The following is a 23064-nucleotide window of genomic DNA, read 5'->3' on the forward strand; positions in this document are numbered from 1 at the left end:
GGGCTCAGGTCCTCCGAGAGAAAGAAGAGAGAGATAATTAGAGAGAGCAAGTAATTTTTCCAACAATTGTTTACAGACAGATTATTTCACTTATAATTCACTGTATCACAATTCTAGTCAGACGTTTACATACACTAAGTTGACTGTGCCTTTAAACAGCTTGGAAAATTCCAGAAAATTATGTCATGGCTTTAGAACCTTCTGATAGGCTAATTGACATCATTTGAGTAAATTGGAGGTGTACCTGTAGATGTATTTCAAGGTGTACCTGTAGATGTATTTCAAGGACTACCTTCCAGCTCAGTGCCTCTGCTTGACATCATGAGAAAATCAAAAGAAATTAGCCAAGACCTCAGAGAAAAAAAATGTAGACCTCTGCAAGTCTGGTTTGTCCTTGGGAGCAATTTCCAAACAACTGAAGGTACCATGTTCATCTGTACAAACAATAGTACTCAAGTATAAATACCATGGGACAACGCAGGCTTCATACCGCTCATACCGCTTTCTGTTTCCTAGTGATGAACCTACTTTGGTGCGAAGAGTGCAAATCAATCCCAGAACAACAGCAAAGGATCTTGTGAAGATGCTGGAGTTAACTGGTACAAAAGTATTTATATCCACAGTAAAACAAGTCCTATATCGACATAACCTGAAAGGCCACTCAGCAAGGAAGAAGCCACTGCTCCAAAACCGCCATAAAAAAGCCAGACTATGGTTTGCAACGGCACATGGGAACAAAGATTGTACTTTTTGGAGAAATGTCCTCTGGGCTGATGAAAAAAAAATAGAACTGTTTGGCCTTAATGACCATCGTTTTGTTTGGAGGGAAAAGGGAGAGGCTTGCAAGCCGAAGAACACCATCCCAACCGTGAAGCATGGGGGTGGCAGCATCATGTTGTGGGGGTGCTTTGCTGCAGGAGGGACTGGTGCACTTCGAAAAATAGATGGCATCGTGAGGAATGAAATTTATGTGGCTATATTGAAGCAACATCTCAAGACATCAGTCAGTAAGTTAAAGCTTGGTTGCAAATGGGTCTTCCAAATGGACAATGACCCCAAGCATACTTCCAAAGTTGTGGCAAAATGGCTTAAGGACAACAAAGTCAAGGTATTGGAGTGGCCATCACAAAGCCCTGACCTCAATCCTGTAGAAAATGTGTGGGCAGAACTGAAAAAGCATGTGCAAGCAAGGAGGCCTACAAACCTGACTCAGTTACACCAGCCTTGTCAAGAGGAATGGGCCAAAATTCACCCAACTTATTGTAGGAAGCTTGTGGAAGGCTACCCAAAACGTTTGACCCAAGTTAAACAAATGTAAAGGCAATGCTACCAAATACTAATTGAGTGTATGTAAACTTCTGACCCACTGGGAATGTGATGAAAGAAATAAAAGCTGAAATAAATCACTCTACTATTATTGTGACATTTCACATTCTTAAAATAGTGATCCGAACTGACCTAAGATGAGGAATTTTTACTAGGATTAAATGTCAGGAATTGTGTATTTGGCTAAGGTATATGTAAACTTCCGACTTCAACTGTATATCCTTTTCAAACCAAAGACCTTAAAAAGATTTCCAATTAATGTTAATAACTCTATTGTTCCAAATATTTTTTTATGGGGGGAAAAGTTGTGCTTGAATATCATTTTCCAGAAAAATAAAATTAGCTGGTGAAACAATTTGACAGGTAATTTGAGGGTCAAAATAAATCAACTTTCATTAGGAATTCAAGTCCACCAATTTTATTAAACAGACTGTTAGGGATATGATACAACATAGTTAAATAAAGGTTTAAAAAAAGAGGTAGAATTAGACAGACCTAATTTCAACAAATCAATAGCCTGTAAACCTCAATCAGTCTTTCACTAATTGAGAATTCCGAATGTAATGAGTTTTAATGCTCCAAATAAATCAAAATAACAATTGATTTATGTTATTAGAATAAAAAAGAAGAGACTGACATGGGTAAATGAATCTAGATAAACCATCAGTCTTGGTCAAAAGAATACGACCCAAAATCACATTGCAGCCACTGACTTAACGAAATTTTTAAAGATTCTCTATCTGAAATAAAGTTTTTTTTAAATTGAGTTTTTTTCAGGTTTTTAGTGATAACAATTCCTAAATATTTAACTTCCTTTTTAACAAGTATGGAAGCTATGTTGACGTAGTCACAGCAATGAATTGGCATGAGATCATGCACGAGCATTGCAAAATAAATGTACACATACTGCACGTGTTATTCAATAATTTCATCCAATCTACTTGCAGGTCAACACGATCGTCTGCATAGCCAGGCGCTGAAATAGACCTTGGTTCTATTTTAGATGCTTGACATGCTGCATGTCCCGCCTCTCCCATCTCCTCAATTGGTTTTTAGCAGCATATACCCTAGTGTGGGTGATTGTTCATCTTTCAAAGTCCAGAATCCAGTCCAGTTGGTTGCTGTAACTAGGTTTCCCCTTTTATCTGTGGATTAATTGTCATAGTAGAGAACACACGTGTGACTCAAAATAAGTCAAAATTCTAGAAAGATCCAGCAAAAAAAAGGACCTTGTACAATTCAGGTAAAATAACAACTCAATGTTTCTATACCAGGACAAAATAGATAGCAACAGCAAGCTAGCTAGCTAAATGTCCATGAATGTTTCACCTGTGTTTCAACCCGGTGGGGATAGACACAATCAACATGCGCACAAGTTGTCAGGTGCACACTGATGTGCCAAATCTTGACATAGTGTATTATTATAGGTTATACCATGGCATTGTTGAATACTCCTTTCTCTATGGCTTGAAGGACATTCTAGAGCATGCATTATTTCCCTATAATGCACAGTATATTTGCACGGTCGAATTCAATGGCTATAGTTAATTTTTACATGTTTTGTTTAAGCTGCTTTTAAAAGCAAAAGTTCAATTAAAAACAGTGTTGGTACTGTTGAATTCAATTTTCATAATAGCAAGCCAGGACTGATAGTCTGGTTAGCTAAACTAGAAAGTCTGTTTGGTTACCACGGCAACTACTGTAGCTAGCTATCTAGTAAACTTGCTAGTTACTAGTAACTTAATTACTCGCTAGCGCATCGTAGAACACATATTCCACGTCGTTCATTATTTTCCATAGAACGCACAGCCCCTCGTTGATTATCCCTTACATAAGCATTAGAATTATCTGCCTCAATATTTGCAGCCATAGGTGATAATATCTCTCTAGGAGCTGAACCGTCGTCAGTATTGTGGAGTAATTATCATGTAAAAGGGTAACTCTCAACTAAAATCAAATCATAGTTTATTTGTCACGTGCTCCAAATACAACAGGTTCGCCTTACAGTGAAATGCTTACTTACTGGCCCTAACCAAAAGTGCAATCTTAGAGTAAAAAAAATGGTATTTGGTGAACAATAGATAAGTAAAGAAATAAACAACAGTAAAAAGACAGTGAAAAATAACAGTAGTGTTAGAGATGCGTTAATTTGAATCTGGTATCGGGATAAATATTACAATGAGTCACCGATTGTATACTATGTATTTTTTATTAGCTAAGCAATAAGTGGTAAATGCAATTTTCGTATATACAGGCTCTCTGTCCCACCTCGCAGGGCAAACAGAGAACTGACTTGTTCTTGACAAAGATATTATAAATATACTCTGACAGAAATAGTTCCTGCTTCCGAGCCGGCCTGTCAGAGTAGAGACTGGGCGTGGTTTAGACTCACCTAGCCTATCGTTGATTGTTGGCGCAGAGCTGGTCCCAGCCCCCAAAGCGCTTCAGCGGTCAGTGTTGTAGCTGTGTAGAATATGCAGTTATCAGGCACCTGGCTCCTGTTATCTAACAAAAGACTGTTTGTTCTCGCAACACTACGTTCTGAATGTGCCCCCCCCTACGCATTGCACAGTTCCTGTCTTCATGTTATTCTGTATTTTTCCATCATGAGAAAGGCCCATGGCCCTGAAACTGTTGGCTGGGCTCCCCGCTTTTGCCATCCCTTCCTGCAACTTATCCTGAATGCTGCAGCCCACCTGGTGTTCAACCTTCCCAAGTTCTACCATGTCATCCCCACTCCTCCGCATGCTCCACTGGCTTCTAGTCAAAGCTCGCATCCACTACAAGACCTATGAAAGGGCAGCTCCAACTCAGCCCAGTGCAAGCTCTTCTCTGTCCTGACACCCCAATGGTGGAACCAGCTTCCCTCTGGGGCTAGAACAGCAGAGTCCCTGCCCATCTTCCGAAAACATCTGAAACCCTACCGCTTCTAAGAGTAACTTAAATAAATCCCCCCTGCACCACCACCTCACAAAAAAACAAACATTTTGTGAACTACCACTCTAAATTGACTTTCTTCCCCCCTTACTAGCTCAGACTTTTATGATAGCTACTTTATTGATGAAAAATGTACTTACTATGTCTGTGATGTGTTGTTGTCCCACCTAGCTATCTTTAAGGGGAATTTCACCCTGGCTCTGCAATGGCTTATAGTCATTACTATACTAACAACGCTACGCTTCTATCATAAACATCACAATTATCCAAACCACAAGATGGTACTCGCACAAGGTGAAGTATACGTTGGCCAAAATATTTACAAACTGATGGCAAAATTTACAGTAAGCATGATAAAAATGAATTGGGTAGTGTTTGTTTGGTTTGTGTTATTGGATTACAGGTGGTTAGATGTAACCTGAGGGGCACAGAGTACCTTCCAGACAATGTACTCAATTTAGTCTACCCCTCTTCTCTTTTTACCTTTTCTTTTAGTTCAAATTCAAGCTATTTGGAGTCATTCCACAGTGACCTGCTGAAAAATACCCCAAAGCAGGGACATTTTGGCTACACAAGCATGAGGAAGCAGACACCTTGCGGTTATGGAGCACAACAACATTCTGGCTCTCCATGGAGGAGGTGGTGTGGGGGTGCTTTGCTGGTGGTACTGTCTGTGATTTATTTAGAATTCATGGCACACTTAACCAGCATGGCTACCACAGCATTCTGCAGTGATACTCCATCCCATCTGGTTTGCACTTAGTGTGAATATCATTTGTTTTTCAACGGGACAATGACCAACACATCTCCAGGATGTGTAAGGGCTATTTGACCAAGAAGGAGAGTGATGGAGTGCTGCATCAGATGACCTGTCCTCCACAATCGCCCGACCTAAACCCAATTGAGATGGTTTGGGATGAGTTGGACCGCAGAGTGAAGGAAAAGCAGCCAACAAGTGCTCGACATATGTGGAAACTCCTTCAAGACTGTTGGAAAAGCATTCCAGGTGAAGCTGGTTGAGAGAATGCCAAGGGTGTGCAAAGCTGTCATCAAGACAAAGGGTGGCTACTTTGAAGAATCTCACATATAAAATACATTTTGATTTGTTTAACACCTTGTTGGTTACTACATTATTCCATATGTGTTATTTAATAGTTTTGATGTCTTCACTATTATTCTACAATGTAAAAATAAAGAAAAGCCCTTGAATGAGTAGGTGTGATCCTGTTGATTGCATGTTGATTAGTTTCAGTGCTATCTGGGTTGTTAATTGGATTCGCCCAGAAGTTCTTGATTTATAGTTTAATTGTATTGTACATTTTAATTATTTGTGTACTTGTTTTGACATTTTACTACACAGTGTTAGGATATAGTAGCATGAGCTTTCGCTATAACAGCTGCTAAACTGTGTAAGAGACCAATAAACTTTATTTTGATTTAACTAGATTTTTTTATTTCCGAAAGAGATGGCTTACTATTGTATAAATGTCTCGTGCAAAATGGTCTTTATCCACTCATGTAAAGACAGGGAGTGAAACTTTCTCCTGGTGTTCCATAACTTAATTTTATAGACCTGAACTCGACAGATATTATGGCTGAAGTTCCATATGCGAGCATGTATCAGTGTGACACTGTTTACCTTCCGCAAAAAATGGAACCGTAGTATACTAGCCATCAGTGGGTGAATGTTGTGTTTATATTACTTAAAAATACAAAGATGAAAAATATACATATAAATATCAAATATGTTAAGTAAAGTACACATTAAGTAATGTAGGAATTATATCTCAAACCTTCCTACTTTTCGATTTTTATCGTCAGAGGTTGTATAGAAACCAAGTAATGTATACCCATGTTTTCTGTCGGACGATGCAGACTAAAGGACCGAGTTGCTGTGGGAGGAAAAGATGGCGCTGCCCATGTTAAGAGGTTGCTACCGTAGCAGGCCGCCTTCAGTACTGATTCGTTTCTTGAAACCTGATCACGTTGTGCAGCCCCAGTCCAACAAGACTACTCGCCTGGCTCCAACTTTGTCCGTTGGTGTCGTTTCCACAGTCCGATCTTACAGCTCTGATCGAGGTGGAGGTAAACAAAACCAGAAGGTGGTTGTGGTTGGCATCCCCAACCCTTTCATATGGTTTCGAACCCGAATATACTATTTTTTGATTCGGGTTTATTTTGACAAGGAATTCAAAATCGAAGAATTCACAGAGGGATCTAAACAGGTAGGTAGGCAACAGTCCGTGGAATAAGTGGTCTCTAGCTAGTTAGACCAGAAATACTTCATTTCTTATTAAAGTATGCTTTAATGTTTGACTGTTGCCAAAAGAAACAACGTGGGCGTTACTGCAAGCTAAGTTTTGTACACAATCCAGTTCTTGTGAAATGTTTGACTGTTTCCCCTTCTAATCATGAATAGTTGAACTGGTTCCTTAGTGCATCTTACATAATTGTTACGTTGTGTTATAGCTAAAATATAATATGTTGTTGCAGGCATTCTCCCATGTTTCAAGACTGTTGTCAGGGAGTCAATTTGAGTCTCTTGAAGGTCTGGTTGCTAAAGACGTGAGTATTATATTCTCAGTCATTTCAGTGTAGAATTGATAGGAGAGCTGCTAGTGGGTTGGGGGTGGCAGCCAGCCCTAGCGGTTTAGAACATTGTAACCAAAAAGTTGCTGGTTCAAATCCTCGAACTGACTAGGTCAAAAATATGCCAATGTGCCCTTGTGCAAAGCACTTAACCCTGATTTGCTTCTGTATGTCATTCTGGATACTAGCGTCTGTTAAATTAGGGGTTCCTAAGCTTTTTCACTCAAGCCCCCCCTTCCAGCATTGGGGAACATCCTCCGCCCCCCTTCCAGCATTAGGGGAACATCTTCTCCCAACGTCAGTTTCTATGGGCACAACCACTCTTCATGACACAAACTGTTCACACCCCTCTGTTTTTTTTTCTTTCTTGCAATTCTATACATTTTGCCATGTCTAATGTGTATTCATGTGATATTTGAGTGACTCAAACATTACAACATAATCTATGGGCTAAATGTCGCTGACATGGGCTAGTTCATCTAGTCATTTCTTACAAGTTATAAATGTCTTTTTAAGGCAGGGTTTCCCAAACTCAGGGCCGAGTTTGGAAAACCCTGCTCTAAGGTGTGCAATGACTGACATAACGAGAGGAAAACTGACGATGCACTACCCAATTTTGAAATTGCACCTTGTGCAACTATTACAACTTTCAGGGGTATGTTGTTAGCCGGACTGCCGAACTACTGTGCTAAATAACTAAAATATAAATGTATACCACGTTATCTGCAGACATTAGGCCCTTTCTCATATTTCCTCTCTGCATTTTCTCCCTCACAGCTGATTGCAAAACTGGAAGAGAAATGTGCTCTGCTCCCTCCCAGCCACCTGCAAGCGCTTTCTGCTGATCCGGAAGACTTGATGTACACAACACCAGGGGATGTTGGCATCTGTTATGATGATGATGGTAAGAGCCAGGTTATGTCTACACAGCAAAAAACAACACACTAAACCACCTACTCCTTTACTATGACTGATCATTTCTGATGTCAACAGTCATTAATATGTTAACTAAATGTGGGTGGATTCCAATAAAATGATGTATTTCCTACTGTATAGACTTCGATTGCATATCTGTAAGAATGGAATAAGTGATTGGATTAGTAAGCACTGTGCCATTACATTTCAGATTGACAAATTGGAGCTCATCAAGGGAAGGAAATTAGTTATCACAGTAGTCTCATTCACCAGAGCCTGTATGCCTGGTGTGCAATAAATGCATTTGCCATAAGAACTGAATGACCTGGCATAGGCGTTTTTAGGGCTGGCACTATTACCGTGTAACTGACGTTTATGGATGAAAACTGTCCTGAAAATAAAATTATCCCCCCCTTCACCTTTATTTAACCAGGTAGGCAAGTTGAGAACAAGTTCTCATTTACAATTGCGACCTGGCCAAGATAAAGCAAAGCAGTTCGACACATACAATAACAGAGTTACACAGAGTTACACATAAAACAAACATACAGTCAATAATACAGTAGAAACATAAGTCTATATACAATGTGAGCAAGTGAGGTGAGAAGGGAGGTAAAGGCAAAAAAAAGGCCATGGTGGCAAAGTAAATACAAAAAAACAAGTAAAACACTGGAATGGTTGATTTGTAATGGAAGAATGTGCAAAGTAGAGAGAAATAATGGGGCGCAAAGGAGCAAAATAAATAAATACAGTAGGGAAAGAGGTAGTTGTTTGGGCTAAATTATTGATGGGCCATGTACGGTGCAGTAATCTGTGAGCTGCTCTGACAGCTGGTGCTTAAAGCTAGCGAGGGAGATAAGTGTTTCCAGTTTCAGAGATTTTTGTAGTTCGTTCCAGTCATTGGCAGCAGAGAACTGGTAGGAGAGGCGGCCAAAGGAAGAATTGGTTTTGGGGGTGACCAGAGAGATATACCTGCCGGTGCGCGTGCTACAGGTGTGTGCTGCTATGGTGACCAGCGAGCTGAGATAAGGGGGGACTTTACCTAGCAGGGTCTTGTAGATGACCTGGAGCCAGTGGGTTTGGCGACGAGTATGAAGCAAGGGCCAGCCAACGAGAGCGTACAGGTCGCAGTGGTGGGTAGTATGTGGGGCTTTGGTGACAAAACAGATGGCACTGTGATAGACTGCATCCAATTTATTGAGTAGGGTATTGGAGGCTATTTTGTAAATGACATCGCCTAAGTCAAGGATCTGTAGGATGGTCAGTTTTACGAGGGTATGTTTGGCAGCATGAGTGAAGGATGCTTTGTTGCGAAATAGGAAGCCAATTCTAGATATAACTTTGGATTGGAGATGTTTGATGTGAGTCTGGAAGGATAGTTTGCAGTCTAACCAGACACCTAGGTATTTGTAGTTGTCCACATATTCTAAGTCAGAGCCGTCCAGAGTAGTGATGTTGGACAGGCGGGCAGGTGCAGGCAGCGATCGGTTGAAGAGCATGCATTTAGTTTTACTTGTATTTAAGAGCAATTGGAGGCCACGGAAGGAGAGTTGTATGGCATTGAAGCTCGCCTGGAGTGTTGTTAACACAGTGTCCAAAGAAGGGCCAGAAGTATACAGAATGAGGTCGTCAGCGTAGAGATGGATCAGAGACTCACCAGCAGCAAGAGCAACATCATTGATGTATACAGAGAAAAGAGTCGGTCCAAGAATTGAACCCTGTGGCACCCCCATAGAGACTGCCAGAGGCCCGGACAACAGACCCTCCGATTTGACACACTGAACTCTATCAGAGAAGTAGTTGGTGAACCAGGCGAGGCAATCATTTGAGTCTGCCGATGAGGATGTGGTGATTGACAGAGTTGAAAGCCTTGGTCCAGGTCAATGAATACGGCTGCACTGTTTCTTATCGATGGCGGTTAAGATATCGTTTAGGACTGAAAAGTTGCATATCACGGGGGCTGTTCGATGCTAATGCAGAACGCCATAGGATGTTTTTGTGTTGGTTAAGGGCAGTCAGGTTTGGAGAGAACCAAGGGCTATATCTGTTCCTGGTTCAACATTTCTTGAATGGGGCATGCTTATTTAAGATGGTGAGGAAGGCATTTAAAAAAAATAACCAGGCATCCTCTACTGACAGGATGAGATCAATATCCTTCCAGGATACCCTGGCCAGGTCGATTAGAAAGGCCTGCTCGCTGAAGTGTTTCAGGGAGCGTTTTACAGTGATGAGTGGAGGTCGTTTGACCGCTGACCCAGTACGAATGCAGACAATGAAGCAGTGATCGCTAAAATCTTGGTTGAAAACAGCAGAGGTGTATTTAGAGGGCAAGTTGGTTAAAATGATATCTATGAGGGTGCCCGTGTTTACGGCTTTGGGGTGGTACCTGGTAGGTTCATTGATCATTTGTGTGAGATTGAGGGCATCAAGCTTAGATTGTAGGATGGCTGGGGTGTTAAGCATGTTCTAGTTTAGGTCGCCTTCAGAGCTTGTGCTGCTAGATAGATGGGGGGCAATCAGTTCACATATGGTGTCCAGAGCACAGCTGGGGGCAGAGGATGGTCTATTGCAGGCGGCAACGGTGAGAGACTTGTTTTTAGAGAGGTGGATTTTTAAAGTAGAAGTTCAAATTGTTTGGGTACAGACCTGGATAGTAGGACAGAACTCTGCAGGCTATCTTTGCAGTAGATTGCAACAACGCCCCCTTTGGCCGTTCTATCTTGTCTGAAAGTGTTGTAGTTAGGGATGAACATTTCAGAATTTTTGGTGGTCTTCAAAAGCAAGGATTCAGACATGGCTAGAACATCCGGATTGGCAGAGTGTGCTAAATCAGTGAATAAAACAAACTTAGGGAGGAGGCTTCTGTTAACATGCATGAAACCAAGGCTTTTACAGTTATAGAAGTCATCAAAAGAGCGCGCCTGGGGAATAGGAGTGGAGCTAGCATTGCGAACCGCAGGTGGGAATTTTGATCTGGGTACATGTACATTGAACAACACAGCAGCTTTTCAGCATGGTCATTTAAATATTCATTCAAATTATGTTAACATGGCTCATGCAATGACATTTATTTTTTGTAAGGTCAGGTAAGTTGAATCAACAAATCACAGCATATTGATGGGTACACTTCCTGCTTTTACATCTTGATTTTAACCGTCATCCAAAATTCTATGACTGTCACAGCCCTACTGTAGGCGTTTTGTTGTTGTTACAAAAACATTTCTCTCTATTCTTTCAGGGCGGAAGTTTGTCAGTATTCTGATGAGGTACTGGTATCTAACAAGTGCCCGGTTGCCTGAAGAATCATTGGAGGGAACACGCATCTTTCAGGTGGCCATAGGTGGTGAGGGTGAGCCAGAGACTAAGAGATTGCTCACAGCGAACTATGAGTGAGTTTTTTTTTAGTTATTGTTGCTAAAGTACAATGTTCACAGTTGATTTAATGGTCTGCAGTTGGAAGTGGCTGTAATAAAGCAATTCAAGTATCTCTCTGACAAATAGAAAGCATTAAGTCTGCAAACAGTCTCTCAGGGATGAGCCACTCTTAGATCCTAGATCTGTTCCCAAGGAAACAACTACCTGCAGTAACCTCCTTTGCATGACTGTCAAGTGTCTCACGTGCTTAATATTTAGACTTCCTGTTTAACAACCCTTTTATCCATCATGGCTTTTTGCAGATTCCAAAGGGAGTTTACTAAGGGGGTGCCGCCGGACTGGACCATCACCAGGATAGAGCACTCCAAACTGCTGGATTAAACTGGGATTGTGAATGGAGATTATAGGAGGAGATGGAGAGTAGTAGAGAGACATAGAATGGAAGACCATCCTTCTTCCTGACCCTACAAGAATATCCCCCTAACTGCTAAAATCTTGAGATGCTCCTCAGGAGCAAAATAGCTCTCAAACTCAAGACCAGAAAATATATGGGGAATATTCGGGGCAAACTTTCTATCTGCCAGAAGTCACATACTATCCACTGTAGAAAAAGAGCAAAAGTCAAACATGTCTGTTCATAATTGTACTACTATACGGAAGTCTGTGTAAGACCAGGTTGTTGAGTCATTTTGCCCTTGTCTCAGGAAGCACCGCAACCAGTGATCAAAACTAGGCTTGGTCAGTTCTGCCTCTAAGGCCTGAGATTCATTATTTTGTTTAATGGGGAGGGTAGACAAGGGGCATACAGACAGTGTGAAAATGAGCTCTGTATTGAGATTCACCATATTGAGATTCTGTCTTCGATCTGCTGCTGTCCACGCTTTGGTGTCTTCAAGTAGAGCGTGCACACAGACTGAAGAAAATGTCACACTTTCTGTTTAGGTTTCAGATGTAAACAAAAAAAAATGATGATAATTCAAGCATGCCCTGAGCAAACTTTTCTCAAACCTCCTTGTACTCTTGCTTTCACACACTCAATAGTTATGTAGAGAGGATGAATTCTAACTATGCCATAAAAATTACTATAGCTACTGTTTCCATTTCTTGAGATGTGCTCTGTCACCAGAATAGTCCATCTGAAGATAAGTGATAACCAATTACTGTTGGTGACTGAAAGTATACAGTTGAAGTCGGAAGTTTACATACATTTAGGTTGGAGTCATTAAAAACTTGTTTCAACCACTCCACACATTTCTTGCTAACAAACTATAGTTTTGGCAAGTCGGTCAGGACATCTACTCTGTGCATGACACAAGTAATTTTTCCAACAATTGTTTACAGACAGATTATTTCACTTATAATTCACTGTATCATAATTCCCGTGGGTCAGAAGTTTACATACACTAAGTTGACTGTCTTTAAACAGCTTGGAAAATTCCAGAAAAGGATGTCATGGCTTTAGAAGCTTCTGATAGGCTAATTGACATCATCTTAGTCAATTGGAGGTGTACCTGTGGATGTATTTAAAGGCCTACCTTCAAACTCAGTGCCTCTTTGCTTGACATCATGGGAAAATCAAAAGAAATCAGCCAAGACCTCAGACATTTTTTTTGTAGACCTCCACAGGTCTGGTTCATCCTTGGGCACAATTTCCAAATACCTGAAGGTACCACGTTCATCTGCACAAACAATAGTACTCGAGTATAAACACCATGGGACCACGCAGCCGTCATACCGCTCAGGAAGGAGACGCGTTCTGTCTCCTAGAGATGAACGTACTTTGGTGCGAAAAGTGCAAACCACAGCAAAGGACCTTGTGAAGATGCTGGAGGAAACCGGTACAAAAGTATCTATATCCACAGTAAAATTAGTCCTATATCAACATAACCTGAAAGGCCGCTCAGCAAGAAAGAAGCCACTGCTCCAAAGCTGCCATAAAAAAAGCCAGACTACGGTTTGCAACTGCAAATGGGGACAAAGCAGGTGGATGCTTTCAAGCCAAAGAACCCCATCCCAACCGTGAAGCACGGGTGGTGGCAGCATCATGTTGTGAGGGTGCTTTGCTGCAGGAGGGACTGGTGCACTTCACAAAACAGATGGCATCATGAGGAAAGAAAATTATGTGGATATATTGAAGCAACATCTCAAGACATCAGTCAGGAAGTTACAACTTCGTCGCAAATGGGTCTTCCAGATGGACAATGACCCCAAGCATACTTCCAAAGTTGTGGCAAAATGGCTTAAGGACAACAAAGTCCAGGTATTGGAGTGGCCATCACAAAGCCCTGATCTTAATCCTATAGAAAATTTGTGGGCAGAACTGAAAAAGCGTGTGTAGGCAAGGAGGCCTAGAAACCTGATTCAGTCACACCAGCTCTGTCAGGGGTAATGGGCCAACATTCATTGTGGGAAGCTTCTGGAAGGCTACCTGTAACGTTTGACCCAAATTAAACAATTTAAAGGCATTGCTACCAAATACTAATGGAGTGTATGTAAACTTCTGACCCACTGGGAATGTGATGAAATAAATAAAAGCTGAAATAAATTATTCTCTACTATTATTCTGACATTTCACATTCTTAAAATAAAGTGGTGATCCTAACTGACCTAAGACAAGGACTTTTTACTAGGATTAAAAGTCAGGAAAAACTGAGTTTAAATATATTTGGCTAAGGTGTATGTAAATTTCCCACTTCAACTGTATGTTTCTTCTTTTGCACAGTGAGTACTCTTTTGTGTGCACATGACTAGTAGTGATGCGATTGCATTCCCACTAACTCACATGAAAAGTGTGTGTGTGTCAGTAGAAAACTACTCTCAGTCCATTGTGCAATTGTCTTTGGCAGTCACTCATTGTTATAAATCAATTAACATTTTAGTGAAATTATTATGTTGAAATGTATGTGTTTTGTGCTTTCCCTCCCAAAACATATACACTGAAGTTTGGTAAACATTTAACATACATGTTAATATTATGTATATCAAGATAATATGGTTTACATATGCTTCAAATCAAATGTATTTATAAAGCCCTTCTTACATCAGCTGATATCTCAAATTGCTGTACAGAAACCCAGCCTAAAACCCCAAACGGCAAGCAATGCAGGTGTAGAAGCACGGTGGCTGGGAAAATCTCCATAGAAAGGCCAGAACCTAGGAAGAAACCTAGAGAGGAACCAGGCTATGAGGGGTGGCCAGTCCTCTTCTGGTTGTGCCGGTGGAGATTATAACAGAACATGGCCAAGATGTTCAAATGTTCATAGAGTCAAATAATAATAAATAATCAAATTGTATTGGTCACATACACATATTTAGAAGATGTTCTTGTTTGTGTAGCAAAATGCATGTGTTCCTGTTCAATGGTGCAGTAGAATAACAATTCACAACAATACACACATCTCAAAGTAAAATAATGGAATTAAGAAATATATAAATATTAGAACGAGCAATGTTGGATTGGCATTGACTAGAATACGGTATATACATATGAAATGAGTAAAATAGTATGTAAATATTACTCAAGTGACCAGTGTTCCGTGTCTTAGTACGTAGGGCAGAACCCTCTAAGGTGCAGGATTGAGTAACCGGGTGGTAGCTGGCTAGTGACACTGACTAAGTTCATTGAAGGGTACTGGGTGGATGCCGACTGGTGATGATATTTAACAGTGATAGCCTTGAGATAGAAGCTGCTTTTCAGGCTCTCGGTCCCAGCTTTGATGCACCTGTACTGGACTCGCCTTCTGTATGATAGTGGGGTGAACAGGCCATGGCTCGGGTGGTTGATGTCCTTGATGCTCTTTTTGGCCTTCCTGTGACATTGGCTGCTGTAGGTGTCCAGGAGGGCAGGCAGTGTGCCTCCAGTGATGGGTTGGGCAGACCGCACCCCCCTCTGAAGAGCCCTGCAGTTGCGGAAGGTGCAGTTGCAGTACCAGGCAGTGATACCCCCAACAGTTACCACAGCCGTTACCATTGGCTATATCGTAAATATTCATGAAAGAAAATATAATTTAACATTTAATTTGCATTTAAAAAAATCCCTATCAAAATAATTGTTGTTTTGTTTTAATGGCTGCGTCTAAATCCAGCGCATGCCTTCTGCATCTCTGGTGTTTGTCAGACCAGGAGGCATCCAGAAAAGCGGTCTTCACACAAAAACATCTGTAGCGTCCAAACTGTTTGGGCTACAAAAATATGACCCTTCGTTGGAAAGATGAGACTCTCACGAACACAGTGGAGTTCTCCGTTCTGCTCTACGACCCCCAGAAGTGTCACAGGAATAGTCTGAAGTCGGTACCACTGATCTGCCAACTTCTGTCTGTAGCGTCCAAACTGTTGTCTACCCCATCATCGGAAGTTGAGACTCACTAACACATACAGTAGATGGGCTATGTACAGGTGCGGTAATCTGTGAGCTGCTCTGACAGCTGGTGCTTAAAGCTAGTGAGGGAGATAAGTGTTTCCAGTTTCAGAGATTTTTGTAGTTCGTTCCAGTCATTGGCAGCAGAGAACTGGAAGGAGAGGCGGCCAAAGAAATAATTGGTTTTGGGGGTGACCAGAGAGATATACCTGCTGGAGTGCGTACTACAGGTGGGTGCTGCTATGGTGACCAGCGAGCTGAGATAAGGGGGACCTTTACCTAGCAGGTTCTTGTAGATGACCTGGAGCCAGTGGGTTTGGCGACGAGTATGAAGCGAGGGCCAGCCAACGAGAGCGTACAGGTCGCAGTGGTGGGTATTATGTGGGGCTTTGGTGGCAAAACGGATGGCACTGTGATAGACTGCATCCAATTTATTGAGTTGGGTATTGGAGGCTATTTTGTAAATGACATCACCAAAGTCGAGGATCGGTAGGATGGTCAGTTTTACGAGGATATGTTTGGCAGCATGAGTGAAGGATGCTTTGTTGCGAAATAGGAAGCCAATTCTAGATTTAACTTTGGATTGGAGTGGAGTAGGAACCGTCCAGAGTAGTTATGTTGGACAGGCGGGCAGGTGCAGGCAGCGATCGGTTGAAGAGCATGCATTTAGTTTTACTTGGAGGCCACGGAAGGAGAGTTGTATGGCAATGAAGCTCGCCTGGAAGGTTGTTAACACAGTGTCCAAAGAAGGGCCAGTGGTGTACAGAATGGTGTCGTCTGCGTAGAGGTGAATCAGAGACTCACCAGCAGCAAGAGCAACATCATTGATGTATACAGAGAAGAGAGTCGGTCCAAGAATTGAACCCGGTGGCACCCCCATAGAGACTGCCAGAGGCCCGGACAACAGGTCTTCCCGTTTGACACACTGAACTCTATCAGAGAAGTAGTTGGTGAACCAGGCGAGGTAATCATTTGAGAAACCAAGGCTGGTGAGTCTGCCGATGAGGATGTGGTGATTGATAGATGCGAAAGCCTTGGCCAGGTCAATGAATACGGCTGCATAGTATTGTTTCTTATCAATGGCGGTTAAGATATCGTTTAGGACCTTGAGCGCGGCTGAGGTGCACCCATGACCAGCTCTGAAACCAGATTGCATAGAGGAGAAGGTATGGTGGGATTTGTAATGGTCGGTAATCTGTTTGTTGACTTGGCTTTCGAAGACCTTAAAAAGGCAGGGTAGGATAGATATAGGTCTGTAGCAGTTTGGGTCAAGAGTTTCCCCCCTTTGAAGAGGGGGATGACCCAGCTGCTTTCCAATCTTTGGGAATCTCAGACGACACGAAAGAGAGGTTGAACAGGCTAGTAATAGGGGTGGCAACAATTTCGGCAGATCATTTTAGAAAGAAAGGCTCCAGATTGTCTAGCTCGGCTGATTTGTAGGGGTCCAGATTTTGCAGCTCTTTCAGAACATCAGCTGACTGGATTTGGGAGAAGGAGAAATGGGGAAGGCTTGGGCGAGTTGCTGTGGGGGGTGCAGAGCTGTTGACCGGGGTAGGGGTAGCCAGGTTGAAAGCATGCCCAGCCGTATAAAAATGCTTATTGAAATTCTCAATTATAGTGGATTTATTGGTGGTGACAGTGTTTCCAATCTTCAGTGCAGTGGGCAGCTGGGAGGAGGTGTTCTTATTCTCCATGGACTTTACAGTGTCCCAGAACTTTTTGAGTTTGTGTTGCAGGAAGCAAATTTCTGCTTGAAAAAGCTAGCCTTGGCTTTTCTAACTGCCTGTGTATATTGGTTTCTAGCTTCCCTGAAAAGTTGCATATCACGGGGGCTGTTCGATGCTAATACAGAACACTACAGGATGTTTTTGTGTTGGTTAAGGGCAGTCAGGTTTGGAGAGAACCCAGGGCTATATCTGTTCCTGGTTCTAAATTTCTTGAATGGGGCATGCTTATTTAAGATGGTGAGAAAGGCATTTAAAAAAAATAACCAGGCATCCTCTACTGATGGGATGAGATCAATATCCTTCCAGGATACCCCGACCAGGTCGATTAGTAAGGCCTGCTATATATACATATATATATATATATATACACTGCTCAAAAAGATAAAGTTAACATTAAAATAACACATCCTAGATCTGAATGAAATATTCTTATTAAATACTTTTTTCTTTACATAGTTGAATGTGCTGACAACAAAATCACACAAAAATTATCAATGGAAATCAAATTTATCAACCCATGGAGGTCTGGATTTGGAGTTACACTCTAAATTAAATTGGAAAACCACACTACAGGCTGATCCAACTTTGATGTAATGTCCTTAAAACAAGTCAAAATGAGGCTCAGTAGTGTGTGTGGCCTCCACGTGCCTGTATGACCTCACTACAATGCCTGGGCATGCTCCTGATGAGGTGGCGGATGGTCTCCTGAGGGATCTCCTCCCAGATCTGGACTAAAGCATCCGCCAACTCCTGGACAGTCTGTGGTGCAACGTTGGTGGATGGAGTGAGACATGATGTCCCAGATGTGCTCAATTGGATTCAGGTCTGGGGAACGGGCGGGCCAGTCCATATCATCAATGCCTTCCTCTTGCAGGAACTGCTGACACACTCCAGCCACATGAGGTCTAGAATTGTCTTGCATTAGGAGGAACCCAGGGCCAACTGCACCAGCATATGGTCTCACAAGGTGTCTGAGGATCTCATCTCGGTACCTAATGGCAGTCAGGCTACCTCTGGCGAGCACATGGAGGGCTGTGCGGCCCCCCAAAGAAATGCCACCCCACACCATGTCACATGTGCTCAGTGTGAACCTGCTTTCATCTGTGAAGAGCACAGGGTGCCAGTGGCGAATTTGCCAATCTTGGTGTTCTCTGGCAAATGCCAAACGTCCTGCACGGTGTTGGGCTGTAAGAACAACCCCCACCTGTGGACGTCAGGCCCTCATACCACCCTCATGGAGTCTGTTTCTGACCGTTTGAGCAGACACATGCACATTTGTGGCCTGCTGGAGGTAATTTTGCAGGGCTCTGGCAGTGCTCCTCCTTGCACAAAGGCGGAGGTAGCGGTCCTGCTGCTGGGTTGTTGCCCTCCTCCGGCCTCCTCCACGTCTCCTGATGTACTGGCCTGTCTCCTGGTAGCGCCTCCATGCTCTGGACACTACGCTGACAGACACAGCAAACCTTCTTGCCACAGCTCGCATTGATGTGCCATCCTGGATGAGCTGCACTACCTGAGCCACTTGTTTGGGTTGTAGACTCCGTCTCATGCTACCACTAGAGTGAAAGCACTGGCAGCATTCAAAAGTGACAAAAACATCAGCCAGGAAGCATAGGAACTGAGAAGTGGTATGTGGTCACCACCTGCAGAACCACTCCTTTATTGGGGGTGTCTTGCTAATTGCCTATAATTTCCACCTGTTGTCTATTCCATTTGCACAACAGCATGTGAAATGTATTGTCAATCAGTGTTGCTTCCTTAGTGGACAGTTTGATTTCACAGAAGTGTGATTGACTTGGAGTTACATTGTGTTGTTTGTGTTCCCTTTATTTTTTTGAGCAGTGTATATAAACTGAACGTTTTAACAGCTTACTTAGTTGAAATTGAAAGGCTAATTTATTCAACATAAATAGCGAGGCGATGTCGATGTAATACGTTGTATTTCAAGGCTTACCTTCAAACTCAGTGCCTCTTTGCTTGACATCATGGGAAAATCAAAAGAAAACAACCAAGACCTCAGAACAAAAATTGTAAACCTCCACAAGTCTGGTTTATCATTGGGAGCAATTTCCAAACGCCTGAAGGTATCACGTTCATCTGTACAAACAATAGTACCAAGTAAAAACACCATGGGACCACGCAGCCATCAAAACCCTCAGGAAGGAGACACGTTCGGTCTCCTAGAGATGAACGTACTGTGGCGCGAAAAGTGCAAATCAATCCCAGAACTACAGCAAAGGACCTTGTGAAGATGCTGGAGGAAACAGGTACTAAAGTATTTATATCCACAGTAAAACAAGTCCTGTATCAACATAACCTGAAAGGCCCCTTGAGCAAGGAAGAAGCCACTGCTCCAAAACCGTCATAAAAAAGCCAGACTACGGTTTGCAACTGCACATGGGGACAAAGATCGTACTTTTTGGAGAAATGTCCTCTGGTCTGATGAAACAAAAATAGAACTGTTTGGCCATAATAACCATCGTTATGTTTGGAGGGAAAAGAGGGAGGCTTGCAAGCCGAAGAACACCAACCCAACCGTGAAGCACGGGGGTTGTTAGCATCGTTTTGTGGGGGTGCTTTGCTGCAGGAGGGACTGGTGCATCTCACAATGTAGATGGCATCATGAGGAACGAAAATTATGTGGATATATTGAAGCAACATCTCAAGACATTAGTCAGGAAGTTGAAGCTTGGTCGCAAATGGGTCTTCGAAATGAACAATGACCCCAAGCGTACTTAGTTGTGGCAAAATGGTTTAAGGACAACAATGTCAAGGTATTGAAGTGGCCATCACAAAGCCCTGACCTCAATCCCATAGAATCTTTGGGGGGCAGAACTGAAAAGCATGTGCGAGCAAGGCCTACAACCCTGACTCAGTTACACTGTCACATGTGTCAGCTCTGTAAGGAGGAATGGGCCGAAATTCACCCAATTTATTGTGGGAAGCTTTTGGAAGGCTACCCAAATTGTTTTACCCAAGTTTAACAATTTAAAGAATCTAGTTGATGATCCCTTGTTTTGAACGTTTTCTCACCACCAAACATGGTCGATAGAGGAAGTCCAGTCACGGGTTGTGGGAGAGGATGGAGCAAGGTGAAACTGGGTCAACATTCTGCTAATTTTGTCAATACATTTTTCTGTTCCCAAAACTACAATCTGTTACGAACACAGTGCACTGAACTTTATAGACTTGATGCTTTGCCAGAGTTTTAAAGAATAGTGTTGTTTGGGACTGCAAGGTTGAATTGAGTTTGTTCACACGCGCACTTCACAGAGGTGTTCCAATCAGGAATCAAGATAAGACACAGATGCAGACCTTGTCGAATAAGTAATGTTTATTACAGCAACTGGGGGAAAGGTACAGGACGGCAGGCAGACTCAGGGTCAAGTCGGGCAGAGGTCAGCAATCCAGAGGCGGGGCAAAGGTACAGGATGGCAGGCAGGCTCAGGGTCAGGGTCAGGCAGAGTGGTCAGGTGGGTGGGTACAGGGTCAGGACCGGCAAGGGTCAAAAACTAGGAGGACGAGTAAAGAGAGACTGGGGAAAAGCAGGAGCTGACACCAAATGCTGGTTGGCTTGACATACAAAATGAACTGGCAACAGACAAATAGAGAACACATATAAATACACGGGATAATGGGGAAGATGGGCGACACCTGGAGGTCGGTGGAGACAATCATAAAGACAGGTGAAACAGATCAGGGTGTGACAGTTCCCTAGTAATTAAATATGCAAATATATGCTATAACATGCCAATAGGATCTTGCTAGCTCGTGCTGGGCTTTGCCCACCTCCTTGCTTGTTCTGCGCACTATGTTTAATTTCCTCCCACTGAATCGAATAATGAAAGATGGCGGAAGCAGAGGTTGAAGTGAATTCTGAATACCATGGAGGTAGAATCAAGGAGAATTGGAGTATTGTCCAAATAATGGAAAACGGAGCAAAGTAGTGTACAGTGATGAGAAGGATCCTTCGTATCTAGTAGGAGTACGGTATGTTAATGAGGAGCAGCTGAGCAGAGTACCAATCTTGAAGAAACCATTTGAGTTATCCAAACTGGGGGAGAGTGTGCTGTGATGATCACGAGAGGCAGGCTTGTTTAGATTTTTTTGTGCTTCTGCGGAAGGAACATGCGTTGTGTCTTAACCGATTTGATAAGTTTGAAGTGTTGTGTGTGTTTCTTTGAAACAGGGCACCCCACTCTCTGCCAAGATGTTCAAATGTTCATAAATGACCAACATGGTCCAATAATAATAAGGCAGAACAGTTGAAACTGGAGCAGCAGCACGGCCAGGTGGACTGGGGACAGCAAGGAGTCATCATGTCAGGTAGTCCTGAGGCATGGTCCTAGGGCTCAGGTCCTCAGAGAGAGAGAGAGAAAGAGAGAGCACATTTAAATTCACACAGGACACCGAATAGGACAGGAGAAGTACTCCAGATATAACAAACTGACCCTAGCCCCCCGACACATAAACTACTGCAACATAAATACTGGAGGCTGAGACAGGAGGGAATGCAGTTAGGGTTTATTATATGTAGAGTCAGAGCATGTATCCCAAGACCAATGCAGTGTGATCATTGTAAAGCTTTTGGTCATTTATCAAGTATTTGCAGAAGGGAGAAGTCAATATGTCCAAGTTGTGGAAAAGATCATATTATGTGTTATAGTGATGAATATGTGACAAGTTGCAATTGCGGTGGGAACCATGAAGCCACGTCTTTCGAATGCCCCACAAGGGTGAAAGGGAATGAGGTGGCCAAAGATTGCACGGAGTCTTTCATATGCAACAGCTGTGAAAACCGTTGAGTGTTTGCATGGTGCATCAGAAGAGTTTACGGTAGTGGATCGGTCTACACTGCAGGCTGCAGGGGTTGCCTTTCACCAGCAGGATCTGGACATTTTAAAGATTAAGAAGGTGGACTTTTTGGCCTTTATAGCTATGGTATTTAATGGCACTGCCAAGGTGGAGAGAAGGTCCAGGAAGATAGTAATCATAGTGGATGCGGCGGAGCAGTTGCTGGGGCTGAAGGAATTCTCGGCGTAGGAGTCACATGGAATATTGGCACAAGCCGTACCAACCTCTCAGGTCGTAGAGCCTGAGAGGGGAAATATGGAGAATTTAAAAAAGGAAGAAGTGGGAGATTTGTTTGTTTTGGCAATGTACTACTTTTATTGGGATGGATTAAGTTAGTTTCACTATTACATATGGATTTTATTTTTACCCGTCCAGTTGCTGGCAGCAATAAACCTTTTTGGGTTGTAGCCTGTTATAAAACCCACAGAAGAAGAAGAAGAAGAAGAAGAATTTCCTCCCAATGTGACACAGTCAAACTATCTTGGGTTAATTATTAATATCTTTGGTGTCATGCAGTGCAAACCGTTCCGCAGCATAGCAAACTTTCAAGTGAACCGAACACATCTCAGTATGTAGGGGATCTAGTTTCAGGTAGTTGTCTTTTTACGCCTGCTACATTAGGTTGTTGAAGCAAATCCACTCGAAGTTGTCATTGGTCCATCTCCCCGATGTTTCCTCTCTCATTGGCTAATCAACCTTTGAATGAGTGATGTTCCCGCAGATTGAAGGTGGTAATACTATAGGTAATGTTATGCCTCCTGATCAGGTTTAAGAGAACACAAGAATGGTAGGAGAGATGAGGAAGGTTGTTACATTTTGTGACAGCAGCATTGAACAGAAACATTACAATCGAGGACTAAGACGATAAAGATCTAGTGGAGCAGGCAGTGCGGTATCTTGGGATCGCAGTACTGACATGGAAACATGTACAGGAGTACCTCAATAAGATTGAGAGTCAGGCCAGCCAGGAATCATGCATTGGTTAAT

The 23064-nt window shown here is 42.6% G+C and overlaps 1 protein-coding gene across 1 annotated transcript; it reads left to right on the top strand.

Moving 5' to 3' along the window:
• Positions 1-5893: 5893 nt before the first annotated feature.
• Positions 5894-12233, top strand: LOC139396344 (m-AAA protease-interacting protein 1, mitochondrial-like). Its single transcript, XM_071143398.1, has 5 exons — positions 5894-6488; positions 6757-6828; positions 7630-7756; positions 11006-11156; positions 11445-12233. Exons 1-5 carry the CDS (start codon positions 6171-6173, stop codon positions 11521-11523), a joined length of 747 nt encoding a protein of 248 aa, XP_070999499.1. The 5' UTR covers positions 5894-6170; the 3' UTR covers positions 11524-12233.
• The last annotated feature ends 10831 nt before the right edge of the window (positions 12234-23064 follow it).

This window comes from Oncorhynchus clarkii, chromosome 3, assembly GCF_045791955.1.
Source record: "Oncorhynchus clarkii lewisi isolate Uvic-CL-2024 chromosome 3, UVic_Ocla_1.0, whole genome shotgun sequence".
Taxonomy (NCBI): domain Eukaryota; kingdom Metazoa; phylum Chordata; class Actinopteri; order Salmoniformes; family Salmonidae; genus Oncorhynchus; species Oncorhynchus clarkii.

Coding starts and splice junctions, on each gene's coding strand:
- LOC139396344 (XM_071143398.1), top strand. CDS start 6,171: ATGGCGCTGCCCATGTTAAGAGGTTGCTACCGTAGCAGGCCGCCTTCA. Junction 6,829..7,629: donor AAGGTCTGGTTGCTAAAGAC/GTGAGTATTATA, acceptor TCTCCCTCACAG/CTGATTGCAAAACTGGAAGA. Junction 7,757..11,005: donor CATCTGTTATGATGATGATG/GTAAGAGCCAGG, acceptor CTATTCTTTCAG/GGCGGAAGTTTGTCAGTATT.